The 27,575-nt window shown below is 37.8% G+C and overlaps 1 protein-coding gene across 3 annotated transcripts in view; it reads right to left on the bottom strand.

The window, feature by feature from the left end:
- Window positions 1-27,575, bottom strand: part of Unc5d (unc-5 netrin receptor D) — a 586,279-nt gene that overhangs the window by 225,591 nt on the left and 333,113 nt on the right. For all 3 annotated transcript variants that reach the window (XM_070016201.1, XM_070016202.1, XM_070016200.1), the window contains exon 2: window positions 14,422-14,640. In XM_070016201.1, coding sequence (XP_069872302.1) covers window positions 14,422-14,640 — 219 coding nt within the window. The remainder of the gene's footprint in view (window positions 1-14,421; window positions 14,641-27,575) is intronic.

The following is a 27,575-nucleotide window of genomic DNA, read 5'->3' on the forward strand; positions in this document are numbered from 1 at the left end:
GTAATCATAATCTTTTAATTCTTTGTGCGACTTTTTACTCTCTTCCTAAGAATATTTGCTTGGAACTGCTAACTGTAGAATGAAAACACCTTCCTACCTCTGATCAAAAAACATCATGTCTTTGGGGAAAGTGGTCACCTTTCATGGAGTCAATGGAACAAAGAGGACACTCCTCATTAGGCAAAACAAAACAGTTATATCATCACAAACAGGACAAAGACCTTGATAGCTAATATGTTCTCCAAGGCCAGCAGATACTGCAACAGTGCCCTATAAGATGGCCATGTAGAAGCCATAGGATTCTCTCACTTATTGCATCTACTTCAGTGCTCAGCACTGTGATAAGCCCGAACATCTTCAGTATTACCTTCTCACAATGCAGAGACAATGTGTGCTACTGTAATTCTAGGCTGCAGATAAAAGATGTAACTTAGATAGTTGGGTTCATCCATCCACACAGAATTGCAAGTGGAGCATGTGGAGTTTGGCCCTGCGTCTGCCTTACAGCAAAATTATTGTTATTTACCAGTTTTCCTCTAAAATTCAATTCTATCCCTGTGCCTTATTTATTCTTAATTGCAGAAATAAGATTGACACATAGAATAGATAAAGAAATACTAAATTCCTAAGGATGCTTTTTTTCCTTACAAATCAAGAGGAATTCAGGAGGCATAGCATCAGCTCACACAAAATGAGCCAGTGATTCTGGGATTTGGGCTCAGGCATAGGAGGATTTAAAGAATAGAATGAAGGTGGAGGATTGGTCAGGCATGGGAAATTATCCCTTGCACTAACCAATAGTCTGTTATTAATAGTGTGTGGTGAGAGATAGCATTGTAAAAAAAAAAGAAAAAGAAAAAGAGAAGAGATTAGAGGACAAAAGCAAGGAAAGGGAAAAAGCTCAAGGAAAAACGGAGTGTATCAAGAAAGGGAAAACAAGACCAGAGGAAGATGGCGGAGGAGAAACTGGAGGCTAAACAAGCTCTTGCACAGAAAGTAGTTTTAGTGTTCCAGTGAACAGTCCTAGGCTAGAAAATTACATCGTTACTGTCATCACAGTACAGTGAGTTTGGCCAGAGAGGGAAAGTCTAGGCAGCATGGTCAAGGAAACAGATCTGAACACTTGCTGGTAGCAGCGACTACAGTGGCAGCGGCAGCCATACCAACAGATAAAGTCCGGGACAAAGGTGTCAGATGCGGCATGTGAGCGGATTCTACTCACCACCAGCAAGAACTGACACGAAGCAGAAATCTTCATCCTGCTTATTGCAGAAAGCGGACAGAGCCAAGAGTATGGCATGAATAGAACCCTGACATCCTCACTCCTTCTCACAGAGCGGCGGTGGGAAGGCAGGTCCTCCCCCACCACTGGAGAAGCTCCATCTTTGATACTGACAAAGGCTGGGCTGAGCAGCTAGCTCCAACCCAGGCCTTGGAAGGAAAAAATTGGAGCCATTAGCAGGTCACAGTAAACTTGTTCAACCATTTTGGAAAGCAGTATGGAGGCTCCCCAAAAGACTCCACATAGAGCTCCTCTATGACCCAGCAATCCCCATTTTGGGCATTTATCCCAATGATCACAAACAAGATCATACTAAAGCTGCCAGCACAACTACCTTCATTGCAGCATTATTTACTATAGCTAAGATATGGAACCAACCCAGCTGTCCCTCAGTAGATGAATAGATCACAAAAAATATACAATGGAATTCTATGCCTCCATCAGAAAGAATGAAATTGCCCCATTTGTTAGGAAATGGAAAGACTTGGAAAAATTATATTGTGTACAGTAAGCCAGGTGCAAAGAAACATAGGACCCATGCTTTCTCTTATTTGCAATAACTAGTATATATCTGAGACAAGCAGAAAAGTTCAGATAAGATGATGTTAAGCAAAATGAACTCCAAATTAAGGACACAAGTTTTTTTTTCTTTCTTGCTATCGTTTCTAAATGTATTTATAAGGTACCATGTGATTTTTTTTGTTGCTTTGTATGTCCCTCCCTGACGTTATAACCCCCATTTTCACTGTATTTGATGTTGGTATAATTTGGGGAGTGGAAGGGAAAAAACGAATTGTTTAAATAGGGATACAGCTTGACCCATTACAACAATGAGATGTACAAGACACTATGTCAAAAAATGAACTTTACAATTTATGCGGGGGTTGGGGGGTAAGGGAGTTGTGGGGGAGGAATGTAGTTGTGGAGATGGGAGGGAAGGGAGGATGGTAGGGGAAAACAAAGGAGGCAACAATGCTTGATAGAAATTGACTCATTACCTTGCTCATGTGATTATAACCCCTCTGAACTGTATTTTCATAATAAAAAACTTATTTAAAAAAAAGAAAGGGAAAAACATCAATTTGAAAACTTTGAAGATAGAAAGCAGATTGGATGAACCATTTTCCTTTTTCCCTTTATCCTTCCCTTTCTCCCTTCCTCCCTCTCTTTCTGCTTTTTTTTTTTTGCATTTATTAATTGCTGGTGGTGTTGAAGACTGAATTTTAAGCCTACATATAATCCATTTTCTTAGTTTCTCCAGCCTGTAAGTCCATCTAAGCTGGCAATTTCCTCTAGGTCACAAATGTAGCCATTTAAAAATGGCTCAGACTTGTCATATCCAAACTAGAAATGAAGAGGCACCCACTTTTAAATCTCCAAACTGTTATGACTGAATCATAGCACTATGGTGTTTTATGAACATCCAAGTTTGTGAATTTGATCGATTAATTAATTTGTGCCCACACTGAGGCTTGAATTTAGGGCCTATGTGCTGTCCCTGAGATGTTTTTTTTTAAAGCTAGTGCTCTTCCACCAGAGCCACAGCTCCACTTCTAGCTTTTTGGTCATTAATTGGAGATATGAGTCTCACAGACTTTCTTGCTCAGGCTGATTCAGAACCATGATCCTCAGATCTTAGCCCCTTGTGTAACTAGGATCACAGTCATGAGCCACAAATACCAGGCCAAGATTTATTTTAATCATGTGGTAACATGCAGACATGGAGACACAGAGAGCTAGAACTCACTGTCATGATGGAAGATGCTCACACCTACTGATACTTTGAAATGGGTATAGTATGCATCAGTGTTGAGGGAGAAAGTACAGGATGGGTTGGAGGCAAAGAGGCAGGAAGAGTGTACTCTCCATCCTAGTTCCCATGAAGGACAGATTAGACAGGTTTAGGATTGGCTGGTTTTGATCCTGCCAGTGGGATCTGGGACACAGTGTCCAACCCTAGTTATCTTCCTGGCACTGAGGTCAAGGCAGGAGACTAGTGGCCTAGAGTAGAGAAGCTACATGAAGAAAGTACGTAGGCTGTGCATTGGTTGGTTTGTAAATGGAAGTTAAGAAAGGTCTTAAGTAAGTTCTTTGCTAACTATGGGAATTAACATCTCTGATCATAGCAGTCTCATAAGATGGACAGGAAACTAGAAGATGTGATTATCACACCAGGAGAGCTGCAAACTTGTTTTGGAAAGCATAACCAAAAACTAAAACCAATCACAACCCAGTCTTGTCATGGTTTGCCATATCTTATTCAGAGGAACTATGGTAGGAATGAAAATTCTGACCTCCCAATTTCAGCATTAGGATAGCTAAGTTACTAATACATTGTAAAAAGTTCTTCATGGGGGTATGCTGAGAAAAACTGATGTAAACCAGAACTGCCAGTATATATTTTATATCAGGAGTATCAAAGACAGTGAGTCATTAGTGGCATTAGTATGCAATTTAAAATATCTTGCCTCTCTTGATTAAGCCATCTTCTAGCATGAGTTCTTTGGTTTCTGGCAAACTGACCCTTTCAAGAGAAACTTAAATACTTGTATCTACTGTACATTTACCTATAAAACCAAATTAGCTGTAGTTTAATGAGGAACCATTTTAAAAACTAGTATGCTATTTCTCAAATCTTCACTAGTCTTGTTATATGCACATATTTAACTATGTGTATGCATATACCTATGTATATATATGTATTCATACATGAGAAACATCCATGAAAAATAGTTCTACTTAAGGATACTACTTAGAGTTTCCTACCATCTTTTCCTCCATGAAAGTACATTCACCAGAATTGCACACAGAGACAGCTTTTTTTTTTTCCTAGAGGTGGCAAAAAACTTGTTCATAAAAGTAAATGCTATAGTGGTGCAAAAATGCCATGCAAATAAAAGGTGACATCTCATAAATAAGAGTAGCACTGTACAGGGTAACTTGCATAACTCTAATCAGCATGGAAAAGTCCAACCCTTTAAATTATAGTGCAAATTATACCCATCAGCCTTTGTTATGGAGTAGAGTCTTACAGAATATAAAAATATGACTATGGTACTGATATGCTAATAAGCTTTCTAAGCTGGTGGATGGCTTAGTTGTAGATAGACTAATGTTGGCAGCAGATGAATAATTGCTCTGCATGTACTAAACATAACAGAGCAGCACAGAACTTCATCATTTGTCAGCTTTATTTGTTTAAATGAGAAAAATGCTGACAGCAGTTATTGCTGTAATCTCCTTATTTATCAGATGGAAAACACTAGTTACTCTTAGCAGGTCTAATCCTGTTGGGAGACTAAACTTTGAGAATTTTCAAACTAATTGAAGGTAGAGGCTTCACTGTTTGGGAAAGAGAAATGTGAAGAGGAAAGAAATGGAGAGGAAATAAAGAATGAGCATTATTTCTGGTCAGCGTTAAAATACAAGGACTGCACAATCCTAGTAGATGATCCCAGCATGCTCTTGTAGCACATAAAGAATTCTGGAATCGTATTTAACATTCAGTACCATGACAATGCCAGCCCACTGTCTACTCGCATCTGTCCCTGTGCCTTTTATCTCCTACTCATTATCAGTTCCACAAGGACCAGGATAGTTCCTGGTGTGGTTATTGTTGCCAGCCAATCCTCAAATATACCTGGCAATGGATGTGAGCTTGGGAGAAATTTTATAAAGCTCTCAAGTACCTCCCCTCCCTCTCGGCTTCACCATCTTCAATTGCCTAGAAATTCGCTCTATGAGGATGCTCAGCTTAATAAATGTAACAGCTACATTCAAGAAGGAAGTGGACACTCCTTTCTCCTCTAAGGTATTTCTGCCACACATAGAAGCAGCAGGTAGCTCACACACTGGTTTTGGTAGAATAGTTCCCTCAATCTCTTCTTAGCCTTGTATTTCAGCTGTGATCTGCCTCACTTTCCATATTGCAATGTTCATATTTGGGGATGAATTGAGAGAAGGATTATTCTAGTTTTTGTCAATAAAGCTCTAAAGAAACACTGCAACAGGGCTTCATGAATAACAAGGGTTTTCTGTGCTCTTGGAGAGAAAAACAAATTCAACCTTCCTGTGAATAGCATCCATTTATGGTGTTTAAGAGCTTTCCTCTTACGATGAACATCAACTCTTAGGTATCTCAACCCCAATGATGCTTGGATTTTACTCCAAGGTGGCTTCGCCTTACTCCTGTGTGCTGAGCAGACAGAAAACAAGGCATTCATTTGGAAGAAATGAGTCCACCAGTTATGTAATTCCATGTGTTTTATTTATCTCTTGTTCTAGAATGATGGGATAGAAAAAGTGATCATAAAATGATCATAAAATGTTCTCACAGGTGATTACTATTGTCATGCTTATTCATTCTAATATTTATATAACCCTTTACTTTCACTAATGCTGTTTAATTCATTATCTTATTTCATCTTGATGCTGTTACTATTACTTCTATTTTTTGTTTTGTTTTGTTTGCCAGTACTGGGGCTTAAACTCAGGGCCTGGGTACACCCTGACCATGTTTTGCTCAAGGCTAGAGCTTCACCACTTGAGCCACAGCACTACATCCGGCCTTTTCTGAGTTGTTTACTGCAATTATGAATCTTATAGACTTTTCTGCCTAGTCTGGCTTCAAACCTCAACCTTCAGATCTCAACCTCCTGAGTTGCTAGGATTATAGGCTTCAACCACTAGTGCCTGGCTTACTTCTATGTTTTATTATTGTAATTTTGCTGCATGTCCCATCACAGAAAAAATAGAAAAAAAGTCAGGTTTGCAAACACATTTGTTACAAACAAAAGTGTATTGAATTCCTCGTGTGTGCCTGCCATATGACAGATGTCCAGAAGCCCGGAGAAGTAGCCTATGAGGTTCACTGCCCTCAACAAGTTTCCAGGTGGCATAGAAGACACTTTTGCTTACTATGACAACACAATATAATAGTTGCTATGACAGCAGAAGCAAGGCTGCCACAAGATCAAGCAAGAGGGGCTGCTACCCTTTCCATGGAACCAGAAAAGATTTCCTGTGGTTGGATAGTATTCTGTTTAAGATATGAAATGTGTAACAACATCCACCCCATAACCTGGTTATTATAACCAAACTCTAGGGCTCTGGCAAGAATACATGAATCTCCTATGTATTGTCTAATTAGAAAAATTAAATATAAAGGAAAATTGTCCTGGTCCTTGCACCTCCATATCTTAAGGGAGCTTTGATGTCTTCAGGCTGACATGCCATTGAAAATAGTAAATTAAATATAGACAATTAAAAAGGTAGAACCATATTTCATTTTACTGGCAGATGATTAATTAGGGCTAAATGTCTTTTGCCTTCCTCCTAGCAACAAGATTAAAATGTATTCTGACAAAAAAGTAGTCATTCTTTGAATGTGAATGTGCACTCTGCTTAATGAATACTCTTTGGTTTCCCAGGATAATAACCACTTCACATTTTCCTCAGAAGCACCACAACTTCAGACTTAAGTACAGAAACAGAGAATACACCCAAGCTCTCCAGCTCCTTCCTCACCAGAGATTAGAGTTAATCATCTCAGAGGTGTCTGGCAGAGGAAAGCAAATTAGCTCAATAGTGTTGCCTGATGGTGGCAAGAAGAGAAACTTCAGGCAGAAATGGGCAGAGTAGGATGAGTGTGAGGTCAGCATTGCACATATGACTCACGCTGTGCCATAACATAGCATAGAGAATGGAACCATGAGGTCCAGCCCTATGTCCTATGCAATGGCTTCCACTCTTGTAGCTACTGAAATACCTCCAGCTAGTAGGCCATCACCTGTGATCAGGGAAATCATCATACAATGTACATCATCCTCTTAGGGCGATCAGCATACAATGTATACCATCCTCAGTAGATATTATAAAGACTAAATGTACACTACATGAATAAATCCTATGCCAATGACAAAATTTTATTCCACAAAGATGCAGCTATTACCTGCTCATAACATTATCCTCTTTTATCTTTTCAGAATTGTAGAAGTGTATAGTGATAGATTTGCTAGAAAACTGGGCTCTTGTTTTATTCAAAAATGATTTTTAACAAAAAGCTGGTTTCTACTATATATTCAATAATGATTGGGTACTTCCTATATACCAGGTTCAAGAGTAAGCATGCCAGGTATGTGTGGGGAAGTATCCCTCAGAACAACTTATTAATGCTGTTTTTACACATAGGGAATGAGAATGAAAGGAAGCTAAGTGAAAATCTTCCCCAAATAGTAAAGGGAGAGCTATATTTCAAACATGACCCTGTATAACATGGGCTTAGCCACTAGGCAATCTTCAGACATTTTTGTTTCATTTGGTGTTGGATATTAAATAAATGAACATGTATCTTAATATTATATAAACAGAAAAAAGAAACACTGAAAGCCATTGCTCACAAATTTAAGGCTTGGAACAATCTCTGGTTACAATCAGTAGCTGTAATAAAAGTAAAGAGTTGCTTTCTATCACTTGGAAGGATGGACTGAGAGTAAATGGGCTCCAAACTTTTTGTGGCTGTTGTAGGAAAGGTTAAAGTAGACACCAGAGACACTCACTATACTCGGCCACAGGTTATGGAGAAAATTCATAACATTTCCTGAAAACCTTTTAAGAATTTGTCAGTCTCCTCTGAGAAGTAAAGTGATGAACAAGATGAAATCTAGAGTAGAGAGTGAGGATGTTTCTATAAAAGTGAATTTTAAACCCACAAGCTGTCAATGGACCACTTGAGAGATGGGTTATTTCTATGTTCTGTGATCTAAAATATATGCACCTTGGTGATTCATGAATCGTTGGAGGCAACTGAAATTAATGGTTTTCTGGAAGAAACTATATTCAAATCCTCATCACCAGCACAGCAAAGTTCTGAGATTGAAACTTTAAAGATTTAATACATTTTTATTTCTACTTTTCTCCCTTTTCTCAAAACAATCCATTAACCTTCTTTCCCTAGCGACAGACTCTAGTTGTTTAAGAAGGAAATCACATACAATGAAGTCCCTGAAACGATATTCTTAAAAAATATTAGTTTACTGAATTTGAGACTTTTCCCATGATATATTGGGTTATACATTATTTTACTCATTATTTTACCTCATCTCTGAGGTAGCATAAGAACCGTGGAGCCTTTTAAGGGAATCCTCATTTTTATTGAACAATAAAGAATCGATTATGCTTACTAATAACTCACCCTTCCCACAGGTGACATAATGCTGATTGCCAAGATGTGTTTGCTTTGTTGTTTTTGGTGTTGGTTATTGTTATGTGTGATATGTGCATGTCTGCCTGCTGTATTAAAGCTCTTAATTTATGTGCTATTGAATACTCCACACTATTCACAGGGGCACAGGGATTACCTCTCAATTCTCAGCTTCCAGATGTTAACAGAAGCAAAACACAAGGAAGAAGAGTTCCCATATTTCCAAATGCAACGAGGCAGAACAAATGAAAGAAGATCCCCTGGCTTGTGCTGAGAACGGGAAGTGTACATTACTAAGAGGTATAGCCATGTCTCACCAAACACAGTAACTCATGTCAAATAAATTGTACTTTTTTCAGGAGAGAACTCTAGCTCAGGGTTTTCTGAGCTAAACTGCATGAAAACACACAATCCTTTTTCTTCTTATTTGAACTGTTAGATGACGGGGCCAAATTACCAGAAAGACTAAAGGCTGTTTGCAGCCTTTAACCACTGAAAGGACTTATTGCTTTCAATTTGGAGTCACAAAAGATTCTATGCCTACTTCAAGTCCTCCTAAGTCCTATGCATTTACCACTAGATTTGTGAATAAGCTATGCTCATATGTAAAAAGTAAGTCAAACATCACTGATTATTTCAGAAATTCCTATCCAAGCATAGATACATATGAAAGGACTTTTTTTTTAAAAAAGGAACAATCTTGCTTTCTCTGGCCAAATGTAGTCCCAACGTCCTTGGCTTCCTAATGTCCTTTAGTCCTACTGGGATGACAGGAATTATTTTACAGATCCAATCAAAGCCATTAAATCTGTAAAGGTAGTCAAGCAGTATTCTCCAACTCGGCACAGGAGAGCCCAAGGGAGGTAATGCATCTATTTTTCAATACCTGAGGCCATTTTGTTTCCAACGTTAATTGCACTTATGCATTGGTTTGGGATAAAATATCTCCACTCATCTTGCTCCTGTTCCCACTTTTCTACTATTAGTACAGAGCTTAGGAAACATAATTGCCACGTGTGGTAGACAGCGATTTGAAGAACACTGTTTAGAGACAGTCATTTCTTTCCTATTGATTACTTCAAAATGGCTTGGCAGAAATGGTTGTGCTTATTAAGTTCTTTGCAAAGAAATAACTATTTAAAATTTAAATCCTTTTTTTCAAGAGTATTTGAAAAACTAGTCTATAATCTTTTCTGATTTGGTTTATTTATGAACTTTTATTCTGGCCAGTTCCATTGAAAGGTGTAACTTTCAATGGGCTTTCAAAAAAAAAGATGTGGAAAATGAATAAGAGATTTTTACTTGGAGGTAGAGAAAAAAATCAATAATGTTCTCTGCAAGACATGGAGTTGCTTAGCAATGCGAGTGGAGTAAGAACTGGGAAATAATAACAAAACAGAATTTTGAGAAATTACAAGAAGGTACATTGTTGAATTGGTTGAAATACTTATCAAGAGGCCCTTAAAGGAGAATGGTTATTAGATTTTTCTTAGCAGTATTATAAAAATGGCTGATTACTTTCCAATGTTCTTCCTTGTACTTGGAGCAGTTTACTCAAGGGAATGCTGCTATTTTGAGTTAATGAACAGGCAAAAATCTAGGACAGACACATTGAGAATATGCTAGACAGCTTCACTGAGCCACTGGTATTTGAATCCTAGAAGTTGGATTGATTTAGTGTGAGATACATCAACCTTTAATGTTTTGCCATTATTTTGTAGGTACCTGTTTATATCATTGATGTTGCTACCTTTGCTAACATATCTCAGAATTTTTTTTTTTTTCGGTCGTGGGGCTTGAACTCTGGGCCTGGGCACTGTCCCTCAGCTCTTCAGCTCAAGGCGAGCGCTCTACCACTTGAGCTACAGCGCCACTTCCCATATCTCAGAATTTTTATGACAAATTATTCTGATGTTGTCTGATTCAATCTGTCCCCAAACTAGGTTTATCAATTTAGGAATCTCTTAGATTCCTATCTTGAAAGCACAAAAATCAGAAACTTGTCTGACACCAAAATTTGATCTGATTTTTCCGCCTTTCCCTGATTATGGTTAAATCCTTGTTCCAGGAGGAAACTGTAACCACAATTCTGGGAATGTCTCTATATGTTTGAGTGTTACAAATTTTGTCTAAGATTATAAGAGACATGACATAGAATAAGGGATTGATTGTTATAGAGATGGCTGAAATAGTCAGGAATTACAAATCCAAAATGATCAATGAATTCATGGTGAAAATTATGAATGTAAACCATGTAGGGACTTCATCCCATGCCAGCTCCAGAACTTGTGGAATTTCTGATGGGAAAGGAAAATTTATGGATATACAAGGGGAAAGACTTGATGAATAGATCTGAAGCAGTTCTTTAGGTAATAGACACCATAGGATGTAGTTCTAGAAACAGCTGTCCTACTTGTTCTTCTATATTTCTGAATTTTTAATGTATACAACAGAGATGCTAGATTACCACTAAAATCTCATCCAGTTCAGTTAAATTCCAGTATTCATTTATTTGTTTAAAGCAGCCTCTGGGTTGAAATGCACCTTTAAGACAGGTTTGACTTTTTTCCTTCTCTTTTGTAATTTTTTTTTAAAATTTTAGGCCTGAGACTCAATTTCAGTACCTGACATTTTCACTTACTGGCTGTTGGTGAGCTACCAACTGAGCCATGCCTCTAACCTCTCCATTCTCTTTTTCTTTCTTTTTTTTTTGTGAGAATACAGTACAGAGGAGTTACAATCACATGGGCAAGATAACGAGTACATTTCTTATCAAGCATTGTTGCCTCCTCATTGTTTCCCCTTCCCATCTGCTCTTCCATTCTCTTTTTCTTATACTACCATCTTTCTAACCTGAAAAGAAGGGGTAGACCTTTAGGTATTTCTCTACTTCTGGAGGTTTTACATTTCTACTAAAATCTCAAATTAGTCCACAACTGTATGATGAAGAAAAGTCCTGTGTGTGTGTGTGTGTGTGTGTGTGTGTGTGTGTGTGTGTGTGTGTGTGTGTGTGTGTGTGTGTGTGTGTGTGTGTGTGTGTGTGTGTGTGTGTGTGTGTGTGTAATGATAAACTTTTTATCCTTTTCTCTGTTAATTTTTAGGCAGAGATTGAGCACTACCTGAAGATAATTTTGCATTGATTACTCCTTTCCTGTGGAATCCAGCACAATCTAGACACTAATTTGTTTGCTGTAGATCCTTCTTTTACTGGCTCCTGAAGACACATGACTGTACATTTTTCTCTTTCTTATGATCTCTGTTGTCTTGAGAACTCCTCCCCCTCCATACATTCATTGTTAATTGATGATTAACAAATAAACTCTTAATCTCTGAATTATGTTAAGTTACAGGTTTATATTTCCTCATTAGATCTCATACATACTTCAATTTCAGCATCCTCAGAAACATTCTTGATTATTTTCCTTTTTTTTTTGGTTGGTCTTGGGACTTGAACTCTGGGCCTGGGCACTATCCCTGTGCTCTTCAGCTCAAGGCGAGCGCTCTACTACTTTAGCCACCACACCACTTCCAGTTTTTCTAGTGGTTAATTGGAGATGAGTCTCAGTACTTTCCTGCCTGGCCTGGCTTTGAACCATGATCCTCAGATCTCAGAGTCCTCGGTAGCTAGGATTACAGGTGTGAGCCACTGACGCCTGGCTCTATTTTCCTTGTTAACATTGTTAATTGTATTAATATGAAGAGGCTTTTAAAAACTCAGTTCTATCTTCTTCAGTTATTTAGTGAGCTATAAAGTCCTATGTTATTAAATAGTCCTATAGGCATATTTGCAAATTCTCATACCTGACATCTAGTTGCTATTTCTGAGGTCATTATTGCATCCAGATTTTCCTTTTTCTCACTTGAGTTATCTGACAACCTCATTCTTTCTTCTTCATACCTCTTAAAACCTTTTTGCCAGATTAATCTTTTGAAACACAGCTGTAGGTATTATATTTCTATATACTAATACAGTCTATCACCTCTACCACTCAAACATCCATAGAATTAGGTAAAGAAAACCCAATGATGAAATATGAAGTCCTGCATGCCATTCAGCCAACTAAAATGTCTATATCTCAACTGATAATTTTCTATATTCTCTTTATAATTGTAGCAAACCAAACTTCCTGGTGAACATATATAACCCTTTTTTAAAAAATTATTTTAATTTTATTGTCAAGGTGATGTACAAAGGGGATGCAGTTACATAAGGTAGTGATTACACTTCTTGTTGAACTTGTCACCCCCTCCCTCATTTTTCTTCTACTTCCTCCCCAATCCCTCTCCCAAGTTGTACAGATCATTTCCAACATATCGTCTTGTGGATATTGCTATTGCATTGCTTCCAGCTTTGTCCTTTATGCCACCATTTTGTTGTTCCTTTTCCCTTCCCTGATTCAGATAAATGTATACATAATACCCAGGGTACCAAAATGATATACAGTGACAACAGAGGATAAACCAAAGGGGGAAAAACACAAAAGAAAAAAGAAATCACATAGTACATTAAAAACAACTGCAATAAAGAAAAACTTCTTGTGTTCATGTCTTGGACGTCATTTCACTTAGCATAATCTTATATGGTCATATGTACATAGCTATTGAACAATTCTGCTCAGGTTATCCTAGACATGTCACTTTCTTTCATTAACTGAAGTTCACAAAGCAGTATCAGTTATGTGCATTTGTGTTTCATAATCAGCAATGTCTAGCAATATATTTCAAATGCTAGCACTTCTGCAACATCTGTCCAAACAGTTCTAGTGAGATGTGACCCTTTCCATTAATCCTCTACAGCACCATATACCTCTCTTCAGATATTATAATTTCATGTTTACTATTCTTTTTTCCTCATGTTTACTATTCTTGTTGGAATGTTTTCTTGGTCCCTCCCTAATTATAAAGCTCATAAATATGAGCTGTACCTTATCTATCTTTGATTGCTTTGAGAGGCCTCCCATCCATTCATATATAATACATTGAGCTCACTTGTAACTTTCTAAGGTTTTCTGACTTTTTCAAGTATAATAACTAGTGAGTTGACCAAATCCAAGCTAAGTAGAATCAATAATCTAGACAAGATTGATTCTGATTTAGGGAAATAAAAAAATCCAAAGCATATACTGTTTCCATTGAATAAAAACATGTTAAAAGTTATAAATATTGAAGTATTTTGAGTGGAAAGACTTTGCTCTGAGAACTAGTATAAATAATCTCTTTATGTCTTTATTTCCTTATCTGTAAAAAGGTGATAATACTCTCATCTACCCCAGTGGACTGTGGGAAAGACTGGCAAGAGCTGAAACAAGGCTCCATGTATCACAAGAACTCAATAAACTGTAGCTAGAATGGCTATGAATTGCACTATCACTTCTTACCAGAAAAATTAGCTAAGTTAATTAAAATGATCCTGAAATGTTTTCATATTAGAGATCCTTCTAGAATCCGGTGATATATAATTTGGGACCTGTCACTGTGCAGTAATCAAAAAATCTTTCAAAGTACTCAATAAACCATCAACTAGGGAGAAGAAAGTATACAAGAATACTATCTAGGAGGAAAGATTAAAGCAACTGGAATTTTCCTACTGAAAATGGTCTTTCATGAAAGATTTAATATTTGTCTCAAAATATTCAGAATTCAGAAAAAGAAAACAGTAACTGTCTGGCTTTAATTCCACTGAGAATATTAACTTCCATATAATTTGAAGTGCTTAAAATTAGAGAGAGCATGAAAGATGTCTATGTACTGTGTTGGAGTAAGCTCCCAATAGAACTACAGGGTCATTTAAAGACAAGTCTGTATCTTGTATGTCTGGGACAAGGTACATATAACTTCATTCAAATAAAGTAATAGTAGGCACATGCCTACCTTTCCCAGACACATAAAGAGAGAGTCAGAGAGCTGTGATCATGGCATTTGTTGCCCTGCCTCTTACCTGAACTCTCATCCAGACTCTCCTCAGAAACGTGCTCATTCTGATGGACCCATTCACCATTGCACTTGAAGAAGATCTGCATGGCTGGCCTTGCTTTGCACCGGAGTGCGATAGGGTTGCTCTTGATGATATAGGCGTCATCTGGCTCTTCTATGAAATGAGGCAGGGTCCCTGGAGCTGACGGGATGGACTCAGGAAGAACTTCACCATTGTCAGTTCCTGCGAAATGAACGAGGGCATGAGATTAGAGCCCACATAGAAGATTCACAAATCAGAACACATTGCTAAACCCCCATTAGCTCTGAGAATCTGAGCTGGAAAACTGCTTGTTATGCTAATGAAATGATTGTTAAATCTGCAAAGAGAAATTATCTTCTAGAAGCTGAACTAGCATAATATGGTACCTCCAGGTGGACATGCCTTCGGCTTGTGGGACAAATGAAAGTAATGAGTATGACACTCCCTCAGACTTCTGTTTGAATCCTAGTATCTGTGGGGCTGAGTTCACGGAGAGAACAGATGTGGTTTTCTGACAGATGTGTGAGAATGATAGTCGAAGCCACTCAGTCACAGATTGTCCCCAAAGTTGCAAATCATGTTTGTTGTTTGTTTTTCACCTAGAAAACTTGAGACCAGCATTTTACTTTTGATAACTCATCATGTTCAAAAGGAAGGAGAGTTCATTCCACTTGCCTCAGCCCATGCACTGGTCCCTGCACTTTTTCATGGTCTGTTATAAATCATACTACCAAGGCTAAAATCAGCTCTGAGAAGGCAGTTTGTAGCAGTACTAACACCTGCTCAAAGGGAAGAAGCTGACAGAATTCTTCTCTAATCTCAGGAAACTGAGGAACCATTTCAAAATGAGGAAAGCCAGCACAAAGACTTTACTTCTCTGCCTCTGCCCTATATTTAGCAAACACTCAGGTCCCAGGAAATTAGCACAATATGAAGGGCAAAGAGGTATGAATGCTGCGTGTACTGAAAATGCCCAGGAAGGGAAGGACCTTGTGAATTCAAAAGGCTAGTCCCCTGAAAAATTAAAGAAAGCAAAGACTTACTGTGAGGATACAGAGCTTTAGCACAAAGCTAAGGAAAGCAAATTAGTAAACCACCCATCAGATTCTACTCCCAGCAGGTAGCCTGGGGTAGAAACTGGGGGAAGGCGAGGCCTGGCTTTACATGGCTGTCTAAAAGCCATCATTTTGAGCACAACTCCTTATTACTATTCAAGCTCAAGTCAACAACCCAAGTCATCAAGCAACATTAAAGATAAACAAAATTCTAACTTATAGTAGAAGTAATGCTCTGTTTTAAAAACCTTTAAGAGGAATTCTCAAATTTTAACAAAGAAAAAATGGTAGAGAGGAGGAGCAGACTATAGCAAGTACTATGTGCAAGGAAGAAAATAAAAGACAATAAGTTATAAAAATGACTCCTTCCCACCGGCAACATACAAGCAAGATTTGTCACTGCAATGTATTAAATATAACAGTACCTTGATTATCTTAAACAATTTTTCCTCTGTCAAGTACATAAATTTAAGAAAAACCACACCCAATATAACAAAGTGTTTAAGGCACTATATACTTTGCAATGTATTTGTAATGGAAAAGTTAACTCATATGTAAGCAATTCCAAATATCAATTAAATATTTAAGAAGTACCAACTTAACACAAAGTAAGTTTTGTAAAAAAAAGACCATTTCTTTCATGAAATCACAATCATTTAGAAAATAAAATGTGTGAAAATATTTTCAGGATAGACTCTGTGAGGTGTGTGTGTGTGTGTGTGTGTGTGTGTGTGTGTGTGTGTGTGTGTGTGGTATATTTGTGTGTACATCTAATGTATTAAATCATATTCAGAATGGACTTTACAAAATATGTCCTATATTAATTTATTTTACTGATGCTCATATCAAACTCCATCTTCAATGAAGGCTTTTGTAAATCCATGCATTAGAGGAAATGACAAAGGTATTAAAAGATTTTATATGCACATCAAATGCTCACTCTTCCACCAGAGGCTTGAGCTCTGTCCAAAGCAATTCATTGTTGTCTAAAAGGGTCACTGGATATCGGAAATGCACAGAATTCCCAAACCTGAGTCAGTGTGGCCTGAGGGAGCAGGCAGAGACACATTTCAACTCATGCATTTTTTACTGAAGTGGTAAAATGTGTGAACATGTCTAAGGTAACTATGAAGTGGGAGAGGCTGCAGAAGAGGCTACAAGTGCTAAGTCAATATTGAGACCCTTACCTATTATAAAATACTAAAAATAAATAAATAAAGGAAAGTGATTATGCAATAAATGTAGTTTTAACTGTCTTGCTTGCAAAACCTAGGGAGATCTAAAGGCAATTAAATTTTCTTCCTGTCATTTTATAAATGTCCTTTAGATAAAAAGACCAGTGCAGCAGGCAGGAGACACACAGACCAAGTGAATGGAGCTGAGCAGTCTGAATATAAGAAGACTGTCCAAGGGTCTCCCTTAAGAACTGATCTCATTGTAAAGTTGAAATTTCCCCTACTGTACAACTAATGTATGCCAATAAAAATAAAGAATTGATCACACAATAGACAATTATGGAATCAGCTTAAGCGTCCATTAACAGATGAATGGATAGAGAAAATACAATACAAATACACAGTGGAATATTATTCAGCAACAGGATAGAAAACATGTCAATGTAAAAAGGGATACTTTTATTTTGTCCTTCCCTATTTGGATGCCCATTTTTCTTTTATTCTTACCTTAATGTTCTTGCTAGAAATTCCAGTACATATTGGAGAGAATGGACATCCTTGTCAAATGGCAAAAGTCTACGTAACTTAAAAACTAAGAAAAGTGAATGAAGGAGTGAGTGTGGAGTGGTGGGTAAGAATGCTAAAAGGCAGGGAAGGGAAGTGAAGGGTAAACAAAGGAGGAGGCTGCAATGCTTGGTAAGAAATGCATGCATTATCCTGCCCATGTAATTGTAGCCCCTCTGTACAGTATGTTCTCAAATAAAATAAAATACAATTAAAAAAAAAAGAATGCTAAAAGGGGTGGCATTGATCAATACTCCTTGTCTTCATAAACTGCCTTATTGAGTGGCAATTCCTTTGTACAACTAATTAAAGATAATATTTTTTTAAATAGAGAATGAAGTCTTATCTTTTACATGAAAATGAATAGATGGACATTATCATGGTAAGAAAAATAAGCCAGACTCAAAAAGGCACCTTCTATATAATAAAAAAAATAGACATGACATGAAAGCAGAAAGGGCATTATTTGGTAAGATGAAGAAGACCAGTGTAAAAATGTGGAACAGGAAAGAGTAAAATTAATTAATATGATTAAAGAAAGTTACAAACCCATTATTTTGTGCCATATACATTAATCTAAAAAATCAATCGAAATGTTCGTGAGAGAGACATAAAGGTAGAATACAACATTTTATTAATTGTTATTAAAAAGGTGATGTACAGAGGGGTTACAGTTATGTTTGAACAATGTCACTCTTTCCCTTGCTCTCTCTTAGTTTTTCCCTCCCATTCCCACCCACAAATTGTATAGTTCTTTTTCAACACAGTGTCTAGCAAACACCATTGAAGCATTTATTCACCCTTTGTCCCACTATTCCTTTGTTCATTGCTTACCTACCCAAAGACAGATAAACAATCAAGCAAGACAAAAGGAAAAGAAAACAAAAACAGCAACAAAATAAAAAAAAAACCCTTGCTTTCACTTCCTGGAATTCATTTTGATAAATATGATTTTATAGGTCAGATGCCCATAAGCATTGGGTTTTTGTGTTCCTTTTCTATGACTACCCTCGTTTGGTTTCATTGTGTGTGAATACCTAGAGACTTGTATAATTGATCATGTCCCAGTGTATTTTTGAACTATCCAGTGTGTTTATGCTGGGTTTATAGGCATAGTCTAGCTGCCACAAATGTGGGAAACCATGCAACCAAATGGTTTATTGGGGTGGCACTGGGAAGGTGAATTTGCAGGTACACATTTGTGCATGTATGAGCATGTATCTTCATCATTTCAACAAATGAAGGAAGTGGAAATAGATTATGTGTTACTTCCCCTTGCTTTGGCTTTGTGAAGTGAAGTGTTGGTAGTGATGTGTGATGCTGCCATCCTCTTATGTTCTTCCCATGGCCATCTCCGCATGGTATCAGGTTCTGGTCCTGGGAGAGCTTAACGCTGCCCTGGCAGCTTTCCATCTCATAGACAGAAGACTGGATGCTCCCACAGGCTGCCTCTGCAGGCGGGGGTGGGGGTGGGGGGGAAGCCCTTCTATCCCCATAGGACCAGGACACTTTTGCCTCTCACCCCTCAGAGTTTGGAGCCCAATTCCTTAGAACCCAATTCTTAGGACATCTTCAAAGAAAATGGGAAAGAAGGAAACAGAGCAAGAGGAAAGGGGAACTATTTTAGAAGCTGACAGATATACTTGGGAAGGGCATGTTTGGGAGGTCACTTACAAATAGTTTTGTGGAAGTCTGCATGAATGCTTCTTCTGGTAAAAGGTAAATTTACCTGCAATCTCAATACATTTCCCACCAACCAGTTCATACTTTAGAGAGTTCTTTAAATTAGATTTTTAAAATTATTTTTAAGTAATTGTACAAAGTGGTTACCATTCAACATATCAGAGAAAAGATCTGGTGTGGTAAATGCAGGTGACAAATGCCAGCGAAGTATCTTCTTTCACATCACTATTCTGGCAGAGGCAGGAAAAAAAAAATCACAGGACTCAGCTGACATTCTGGAAGGCTGACGTGGTAAAGTGGCATTGCTATACCAGTGAGTCATAAACAGCTTCGGCAAACATTCTTACTTTCATATGAAAATGTAGTTAACATGATTGCTTTATACTTTCCTTTTTTTCCCTTATGGGGAAAATCGTGAAGGAACACTGAAGATGTACTCAAAGGTCACATTCAGACAGGGAACAGCAATAAGCAGATGATGCGACCCCAAGTGGACAAGAAACATCTTACGGGCTCCTTTTCCTTCTTTGTTTTTCATTCCTTCTGTTCTCTCATCTTTCAGTTTTTCAATTCTCCAATGCATTTAAACAGAGAAGTATATTGAGCAAAGTCACCAGGCATTGGTGATTTATGCCGGTAATTTTAGCTAATCAAGAGGCTGACATCTGAGAGGAGCATGGTTCCAAGCCAGCCTGGGCAGGAAAGTTCATGAGGCTCTTATCTCATATAAACTACCAAATTGCCAGAAGTGGAGCTTCGGCTCAAGTGATAGAGTACTAGCTTTTGGAAAAAAAAAAAAAAAAAGCTCAGGGATGTTGCTTAGGCTCTGAGTTAGAACCCTAAGACTGGAACAACAAAAAAAGGAAGTATTTTTAGACGATAACATCTTAGCTGCAACCCTAGTGCCTGTTATTTGCAACCCAGGTGTCTTGGTTCTCTATATCTTGTGTTGTGTTCTGTATGGAGCTGGTTTAGTTCCCTTTCTCTTGCTTCTTGAGCTTTCACTAGCAGCTTCAGAGGTGTAATGGTGCTGTGGGATGCTTACAAAGAGACAATGGGCCAACAATGAGGTTCCCCTTACTCTACTAGCAAAGGAAATTTGTGGCTGATTTGTCATATATTTCCCCATGCACGTTTTGGGAGTGATGAAAAACAGCCTAGTTCTACTCTGCCTTTGGGGAATGGAATCAAGGAGCCTGCAAAGAAATAGACAAATGGGCATAGAAGGGCTAGAACGTCTGGTGAGAAAAGGGTTCTTTATGCCTATGAGAAAGCCCAGGAAAGGTTCCTTTAAGCTCACTTCCTTTAAGCAGGTTTTTGAAGCCCCAGGATTGTGCTGTGTGGGCTCAATTGCTCCACTCTCAAAGGCAGGTCAAGACAGCCACTCTGCTGCAAAGCTGTGCTGTGCATAAGGGCAGTTGTCTTACCCTAACTGTTTTATTGCTCACTGGACAAAGAACAGTTTGGTAGAAGCGTATACTTGTCCTGTTCCCCAAGCTTCTGTGAACATGTTAAAAGGAGTGAGATTGATCAAGATGCACTACAGTCATAAACTGCTCTGTTAAATTGCAACTCCTTTGCACAATAACTTAAAGATAATAAAAATTTTAAAACTAAGACCTGAACACAAGAAAAAATGTGAAGATTACCTCCTTACTTATAGCTAGCAATGGTAAGATTTTTGTTGTGTCAGGTAACATTCCTATTGACAGTCATACCTTCTTTCAAATAAATAAATAAGACCGAGCTTTCATGTGCAAAAAAAGAAAAAAACAAGATGCTTAAATAGGGATACTGGTTGACCCACTGTAACAATGAGATACAAGACACTATGTTGAAAAACTTTACAATTAAGGGTGGAGGGGATAGGGTAGAGTGTAGTTGTAGAGGTGGGAGGGAAGAGGTGGTAGGGGAAAAGCAAAGGAGGAGGTAACAATGTTTGATAGGAAATGTACTCATTACCTTGCTCATGTAACTGTAGCCACTCTGTACAGTATTTTTACAATAAAAAACGTATTTAAAAGAACAAAAAATTATAAAAAGTAAAAAAAAATCCCTATGCCATTAACAGTTAACAAAAGCTAGGAAATTTTGCAACTATGTTTGCAGGAAGGAAAAAAAAAGAGCTGCCATTTACTAAGTAAATTACATATATGGTAATAAGCCTTCCACATGCAATAAATCAATTATACTTCATGACAGTCCTTTGACCACATGGGTCATACATGTATCCAAATATCCCATTTTGCATTTTGGGTAAATGTTTAGATTCTTTCCTCTGTCCAAGGCCATACAGTTGTAAATGGGAACTCAGAAGTGAAACACAAGAATCTGGCTCAACCAGCTCACAATGCCATTGCAGTTTCTGATGATTGAAACCTTGGAAGTCTGACACTGCCATTTGGCAGCTTATATAACCAAGAGGGGATGATACAAAAGAACACATTTTCTGTGTGGCATCTCACCATTTCCATTCAGTTTTCCTGACAGTTAAGACTGTAAGTGATGGTTGGGAATGACTGCCAAAAACACAGCCCAGAGAAGGTCTTGAAAAAACAAAAACTTTTGGGAGATCAGTGTACTCCTCCCACTACATTCAGTTTAAGAGGCATACTTTTCAGCATTAGAAATAAATAATTCAGAGGGTGAGGTTGTAATTCAGTGCCACAGCCCTTGTCTAGCACAGCACAGAAAAAAACGTCAAAAATAATTTTCCTTTGAGAATAAAATAATGAAAAGAAGCTGCAGTCAACTGGCTCATCCCTGTACTCTTATCTACTCAGGATCCTGAGATCTGAAGATCACAGTTCAAAGCCAGACTGGGTGAAAAAGTCCATGGAACTCTCTAATTAACCAGCAAAAAACTGGAAGTGGATCTGTGGCTTGTGATAGAGAGCCAACTTTGCACACAGAAGCTGAGGTGTAGCATCCAGCCCTTAAATTCAAGCTCCAGGACCAATCTGAAGAAAAAAAATCAATGTATCTTTTGGAAACAAAGTTTTCCTTGTAAGCAGGAATATTTAGCAACCAATGGTCCCAACTAAACCATAGACATAAAACAAAAGACAGTTTCAGCTAGAAAAAAAAGGAACTCACATTTTACTAGTTCATCCACATTACTACTAGTATTTGACTATTTGATTTGTTAATTTAGTAATGGGATAGGTACATTGTGAGCCAGGGTAGTCCCAAACTGGGATTTATAAAACACTGGACTATCAACCATGATACTAAGTGAGTTTAAGAAATGATTGTTAGGGGCTGGGAAGGTGGCTCAGTGGTAGAGTGCTTGCCTTGCATGCATGAGGCCCTGGGTTCGATTCCTCAGCACCACATAAGCAGAGAAAGCCGGAAGTGGAGCTGAGGCTCAAGTGGTAGAACGCTAGTCTACAGCTGAAGAGCTGAGGGACAGCGCCCAGGCCCAGAGTTCAGTCCCCTCGACCGACAAAAAAAAAAAAGAAAAAAAAAGAAAAAAAAAAAGAAATGATTGTTACATCTCTTTACAGAAAGAGCATGACTTCCAAATATATATATTTCATATTTTTATTCCCAAAATGTGATTTTCTTTTCTTTGTTTGTTTGTATTTGTTTTTACATTCCTGGGCTTGAACTTAAGACCTCTCACTTAACAATTCCAGTATTCTTTTTGCTATTACTGTTTCTTGAAATGGAATCTCATTTTGTTGCCCAGCTCCTAATCCTGTTAGCTCCATCTCCTGAGTGATTCAAGATCTGTGCTACAAAGTTCAGCTTGTCTTTGATACTGAAGTCTCATTGACCCTCTGCCCAAGTTGACCTCAAAATAATTCCTCTTGTCTCCACCAACCGAGGAGCTAGAGTAAAGGGAACATGCTGCCACATCTGATGATATACTTGTACTACCACTACACTGGCATTTGTTTTAAAATGTAGTATTATAGGCAAACACTCTCTAATGAAGAATGAGAATCTTAGATCAAACCACCTAAGCAGGTCTGGGTTTACCTTGTATGAGTCACTTAGCTTCGAGGTTGTATTTTTCTCATGTATAAAAAGACTAAAATCTACCAGTATTTTGTGATGGTAAAAGGAGATAATATATGGAAGAAAAGATAGCAAATGACTAAATGTCACAGAAAAAGTGCATGGTAACATTATCACCTTTGCTATAGATAACAGCACAAAAAAGAAGAATACCTATGATTTGAATTCCCAAACTTATTACAATAATACTAAAATGTCAATGTTATGATTCAGAGCCCTAATGGTATGATCTGTTGGCCATAACATTTTGCTACTATTTTCTATGCACATGTATTATAGAATTGTTTTAGACCCCAAAACTCTGAAAACACACTGGGAAGCATTTATCCAGTAAGCCTGTAGTGATCGGTCACAAAACACACCAAGAGGCATGGATGACTTAAAAAGCCGAATGATGATGAGTGCCAAGTACCGGTGGCTCACACTATAAATCTACCTAAGCAGGAGGCTGAGATCTGAGGATCGTGTTTCAAAGCCAGCCTGGGAAGAAAAGTCTGAGAGACTCTATCTCTAATATAAAACTACACAAAAAAATCTGGAAGTGGTGCTGTGATTCAAATGGTAGAGAGCTAAAATCGAGCACAAAGAGGCTCAGGGACAACTCCTGGTCCCAGAGTTCAAGCCCTAAGCCTGGCAAACAAAAAAAGAAAAAAATGTATAGCAAGTAGAGTGATGGAGCACAGTAGATTTCCTATAGACTGGGTTCAAAAACTATTGGTTGTCCTGACCAAGTAGTATTTAAACATAAGAGATTTCACAATATCACAGACCATTTTCCCTGCAATACTAAAATGAAGTAAGGCACCTTAGAGATGGTTCTTTACTTCTATGTATGGTTTGTGAACATTTTAGTACATGAAAATATACAAGTCAGCCTTGAGAAACCACACCAGGGAAACCAAGATACATAATCTACAAGACAACACACTAGCTCTGGATTCTCTGCTGTTGTTTATGTAAATGTGACTTGTCTCCATATGGTTGCTTAATTAGATAGGGGATGCACTGCACCCATTTAATGCAGAACAGAAGCCAGAACTTCTCATACCCAATATTTAATGCAATTTATGCAACAGACTCCCTTGGCCCCAATAAAACATTTTTTTAATTTTTAGTTTTAAACTCAGAAACTCTGCTGCCTTGTTCCCAACCTCTAATAAAAATGGAAATGTTTTATACCACTGAATTTGCATAGTTCCCTTCACCTGTGCTGATCTTATATATTGTCAGCCTAAGCTATTATTTCATTGAACAGGTTTTAAACTCTGCAGAATGAAAGGTGATAAGCAATGTTTACAGCATTCAGAGAAAGTAGGAAGCACTATTATTTGTTCCTGAAACAAAGAACTTCAAATTTCAGTAGAGCTTTACAAAAGCATATCCATCATTTCCCAAATTATCACAATTTACCTTAATATTTTGAATGATGCATATTTTGAACTGGCATCTATACATGCCTACTAAGATTAGATGATTTTTCTCAGCTCCAGGGATCATGACTAAGATAGTAATTTTGCACAAGGACTTCAGTAGAAATAGAGACAAATAAGTATAGAAAAATGAAAGGAATATTAATGGTATTTGGAAGTTGTAAAACCTATGAATCAGTGATAAAGTAAATAAATGTCTCCTTAGGAAAAATATGGAAAAGTTACATTAAACGATTTGTAAGTATTATTATTTCTAATGTAAAAATGTGTGATATTTTGTCAAGTATAGATGACTGAATTTATAAATAGTTTAATTTTCCCACATAAATGGATACGCTTATATTTAACTTATACCACTGCCTCATAGTCATGTTCATATGAAAACACTGGGATTTTGGAAAGGTTTTGCTTTCAAAATGTTGTTGCTTTTCATTTGTAACTGACAGTTTTCAAGAGTTAGGCCATTCATAGTTATGGAAAAATAGTTGTTTTGTTTTAATGCAAAGCTGAATAACAGAAAACCAAACAATCAAACTTCATTCTCGCATGTTTTGTTCTGGCAAAATTACCTTTCAGGAAGAGCTTTCTGTTTTGTGCACACTAATATAGCAAGGACTTTTAATATTTATATGAAAAAAAAAAGAGAAACAGAAGAATGCTAAAGTATAAGGAGCAGACAGTGAATCTTCAAAACTCAGATTCTGACCTTTTTCACATACCTGAAAACTTAAATACAGCCTGGAGTGACCAGAATCAGGCTTACTAGAACTTATCATATGGGATGTGGTCACAGAGTGAACAGTTTGATTAAGCATGGAGCTATGATAACGATTAGGCCCAAACTTAGCAGGAGGTAAAGAGTGGGTGGCACCTATGGTAACATCTGTAGCTCAGAGGCCCTCAAAGTTTATGGGACTTGTCGTAGATTTTTAAGGTGGAGACCCAGGTGTAAAGCTCTCCCTAACTTCTCCAATAGTAATGTCCCCACAACAAATGCTACTTTTGTTTTTGGTATGATATTTGATATTACATTTACAACAACTAAAACTCAAGAAATTTACAAGAGAAAAATACTATAAGATCCCTTTTAGGATAAACCTTGCCATTTGCAGTTTAGTAAAATCAAGTGAATCTAAATGTATCTAAATGGATACTCTTTATCATTTTATAATACATATTCTATTGACAATTATGACCTCATATGAGGCACTAACTTGAAACACAAAAAGTACAATTATGTATTTTGAAAAAACACTACAGTGTTGGGTGGGTGATGCTTACTGTAATCATAGGCCTCAAAAGTTTTGACCATACTATGCCTTCTTGGGTTACATAAGGAGACTAAAAAATGAACCAGGGCTGGGAAGGTGGCTCAGTGGTAGAGTGCTTGCCTTGCATGCATGAGGCCCTGGATTGGATTCCTCAGCACCCCATAAGCAAAAAGGAAAAAGCTGGAAGTGGCGCTGTGGCTCAAGTGGTAGAGCGCTAGCCTTGAGCTGAAGAACTGAGGGACAGTGTCCAGGCCCAGAGTTCAGGCTCCACGACCAGACCCCCAAAAAAAAGAACCAAAGCTGAGTGCATCACACCTGTCATTCTAGCTACTTGTAATACTGAGAACAAGAGGACTGTAATTTGAAACCAGCAGAGTGAGACTCCCTCATCATTCCATAGATGGACACAGTGGCACAGCCTGTCATTTCAAGCTACATGAGATGACATATAGAGAATCCTGTTCCCAGACCAGTCCTGAAAGAAAAACCTATGAGATTGTGTCTAATCAGAGGGAAGCTGGCTGAGGTAAGACATACCTGTAATCCTATCAACTACAGAAGCCTAAAGCAGATGAAGTAATAGCTGTTTGGTCAGGAAGTAAACCATAGTTTAAGAATAACTGGTGTAAAACTGTGAAGGCATGGCTCAGTGGTCAAGTGCCAGTCTACCAACCATGAGTCACTCAGTTCAAACCCAAGTACAAATAAAACAAAAAACAAATTAAACTCTACCCACCCTCCAAATCATTATACGTTATACCCTTCCATACATATAGCTACAAAGACATAAAAATCTTAATAGCTCTATGGATCTCTGTATACCTATTTACTATTTTCCTTCATGTAGTTTGTGGGGCCCATGTATTTGTTACAGATTCTCATATTATCATGTTGTTACTATCTTCTCATAAAGTTAATTTTGAACTATAATATGATGGTGTCTGTCAACATTGACCCAGCTTATTCTTGACTATTTACTGTTATATCAAAATTCTTGTTTTATATTGACATAATAATACTCCACCACCCTTCTAAACCTTAATTACAGAACATCAGTCGCGTTCTGTCTTTGGAACTTCAAATCTGTACATCACATTTTCTCTGAAGGTCATTTGAGTGACGATCTTGCTGAGTCTTCAGGCCTATGTTGCTAAATTAATGAATGGCTATAGCATGCACTAAAGTTTGCCAAGGCAGAAGGGGTTTATCATCTATTTCCCCCATCTCATCTTTACATTTGACTCATCACGAAGCCCTAATGATTCTTTCTTCTCGGTGTCTCTCAAGTTCAGCATCAACTCTTCATTTTTTACCACATCTGTCCTTTTACCACACCGCAATTATTACGGAAGCTGGTCCTGAATGCCTTCTCTCATTTTTCTTGCTTGCTTTCCTCCAATCCATTTTGCGCACTGCAAGGAAGCCTAAGCTTTCCAAAATCAATGTCAAGCATGTCTTGCTGCCGGCACCGGTGCTGGGAGCTCACACTTTGTAATCCTAGCTACTCAGAGGGCTAAGGTCTGAGGATCAATGTTTGAAGCCATCCTAGGCAGGAAAGTCCACAAAACTCTTATCTCTAATTAACTATCAAAAAACAAAAACAAACAATAAAAATCTCCATAAAACCAAAACCAAGACAAACCAAAAAACAAAACAACAACAACAACAAAAAATATATGGAGCTGTGCCTCAAGAGATAGATCACTAGCCTTGAGCACAAAAAGTTCAGGGACAGCACCTAAACCCTGAATTCAATCTCCAGGGCCAGCCCAAAAGAAGAGAAGAAGAGGAGGAGGAAGAGAAGCAGATGGAGGAGGAGGAGGAGGAGGAAGGAAACAATGAAGGAAAAAGGAAAAAAGAGGAGGAAAATAAGAAGCTGAATGAAGGAGGAGGAAGAGAAGGAGGATGAGGAGGACGAGGAGGAGGATGAGGAGG

This window comes from Dipodomys merriami, unplaced genomic scaffold (assembly GCF_024711535.1).
Source record: "Dipodomys merriami isolate MVZ:Mamm:240054 unplaced genomic scaffold, mDipMer1.0.p SCAF_12, whole genome shotgun sequence".
Classification (NCBI taxonomy): Eukaryota; Metazoa; Chordata; class Mammalia; order Rodentia; family Heteromyidae; genus Dipodomys; species Dipodomys merriami.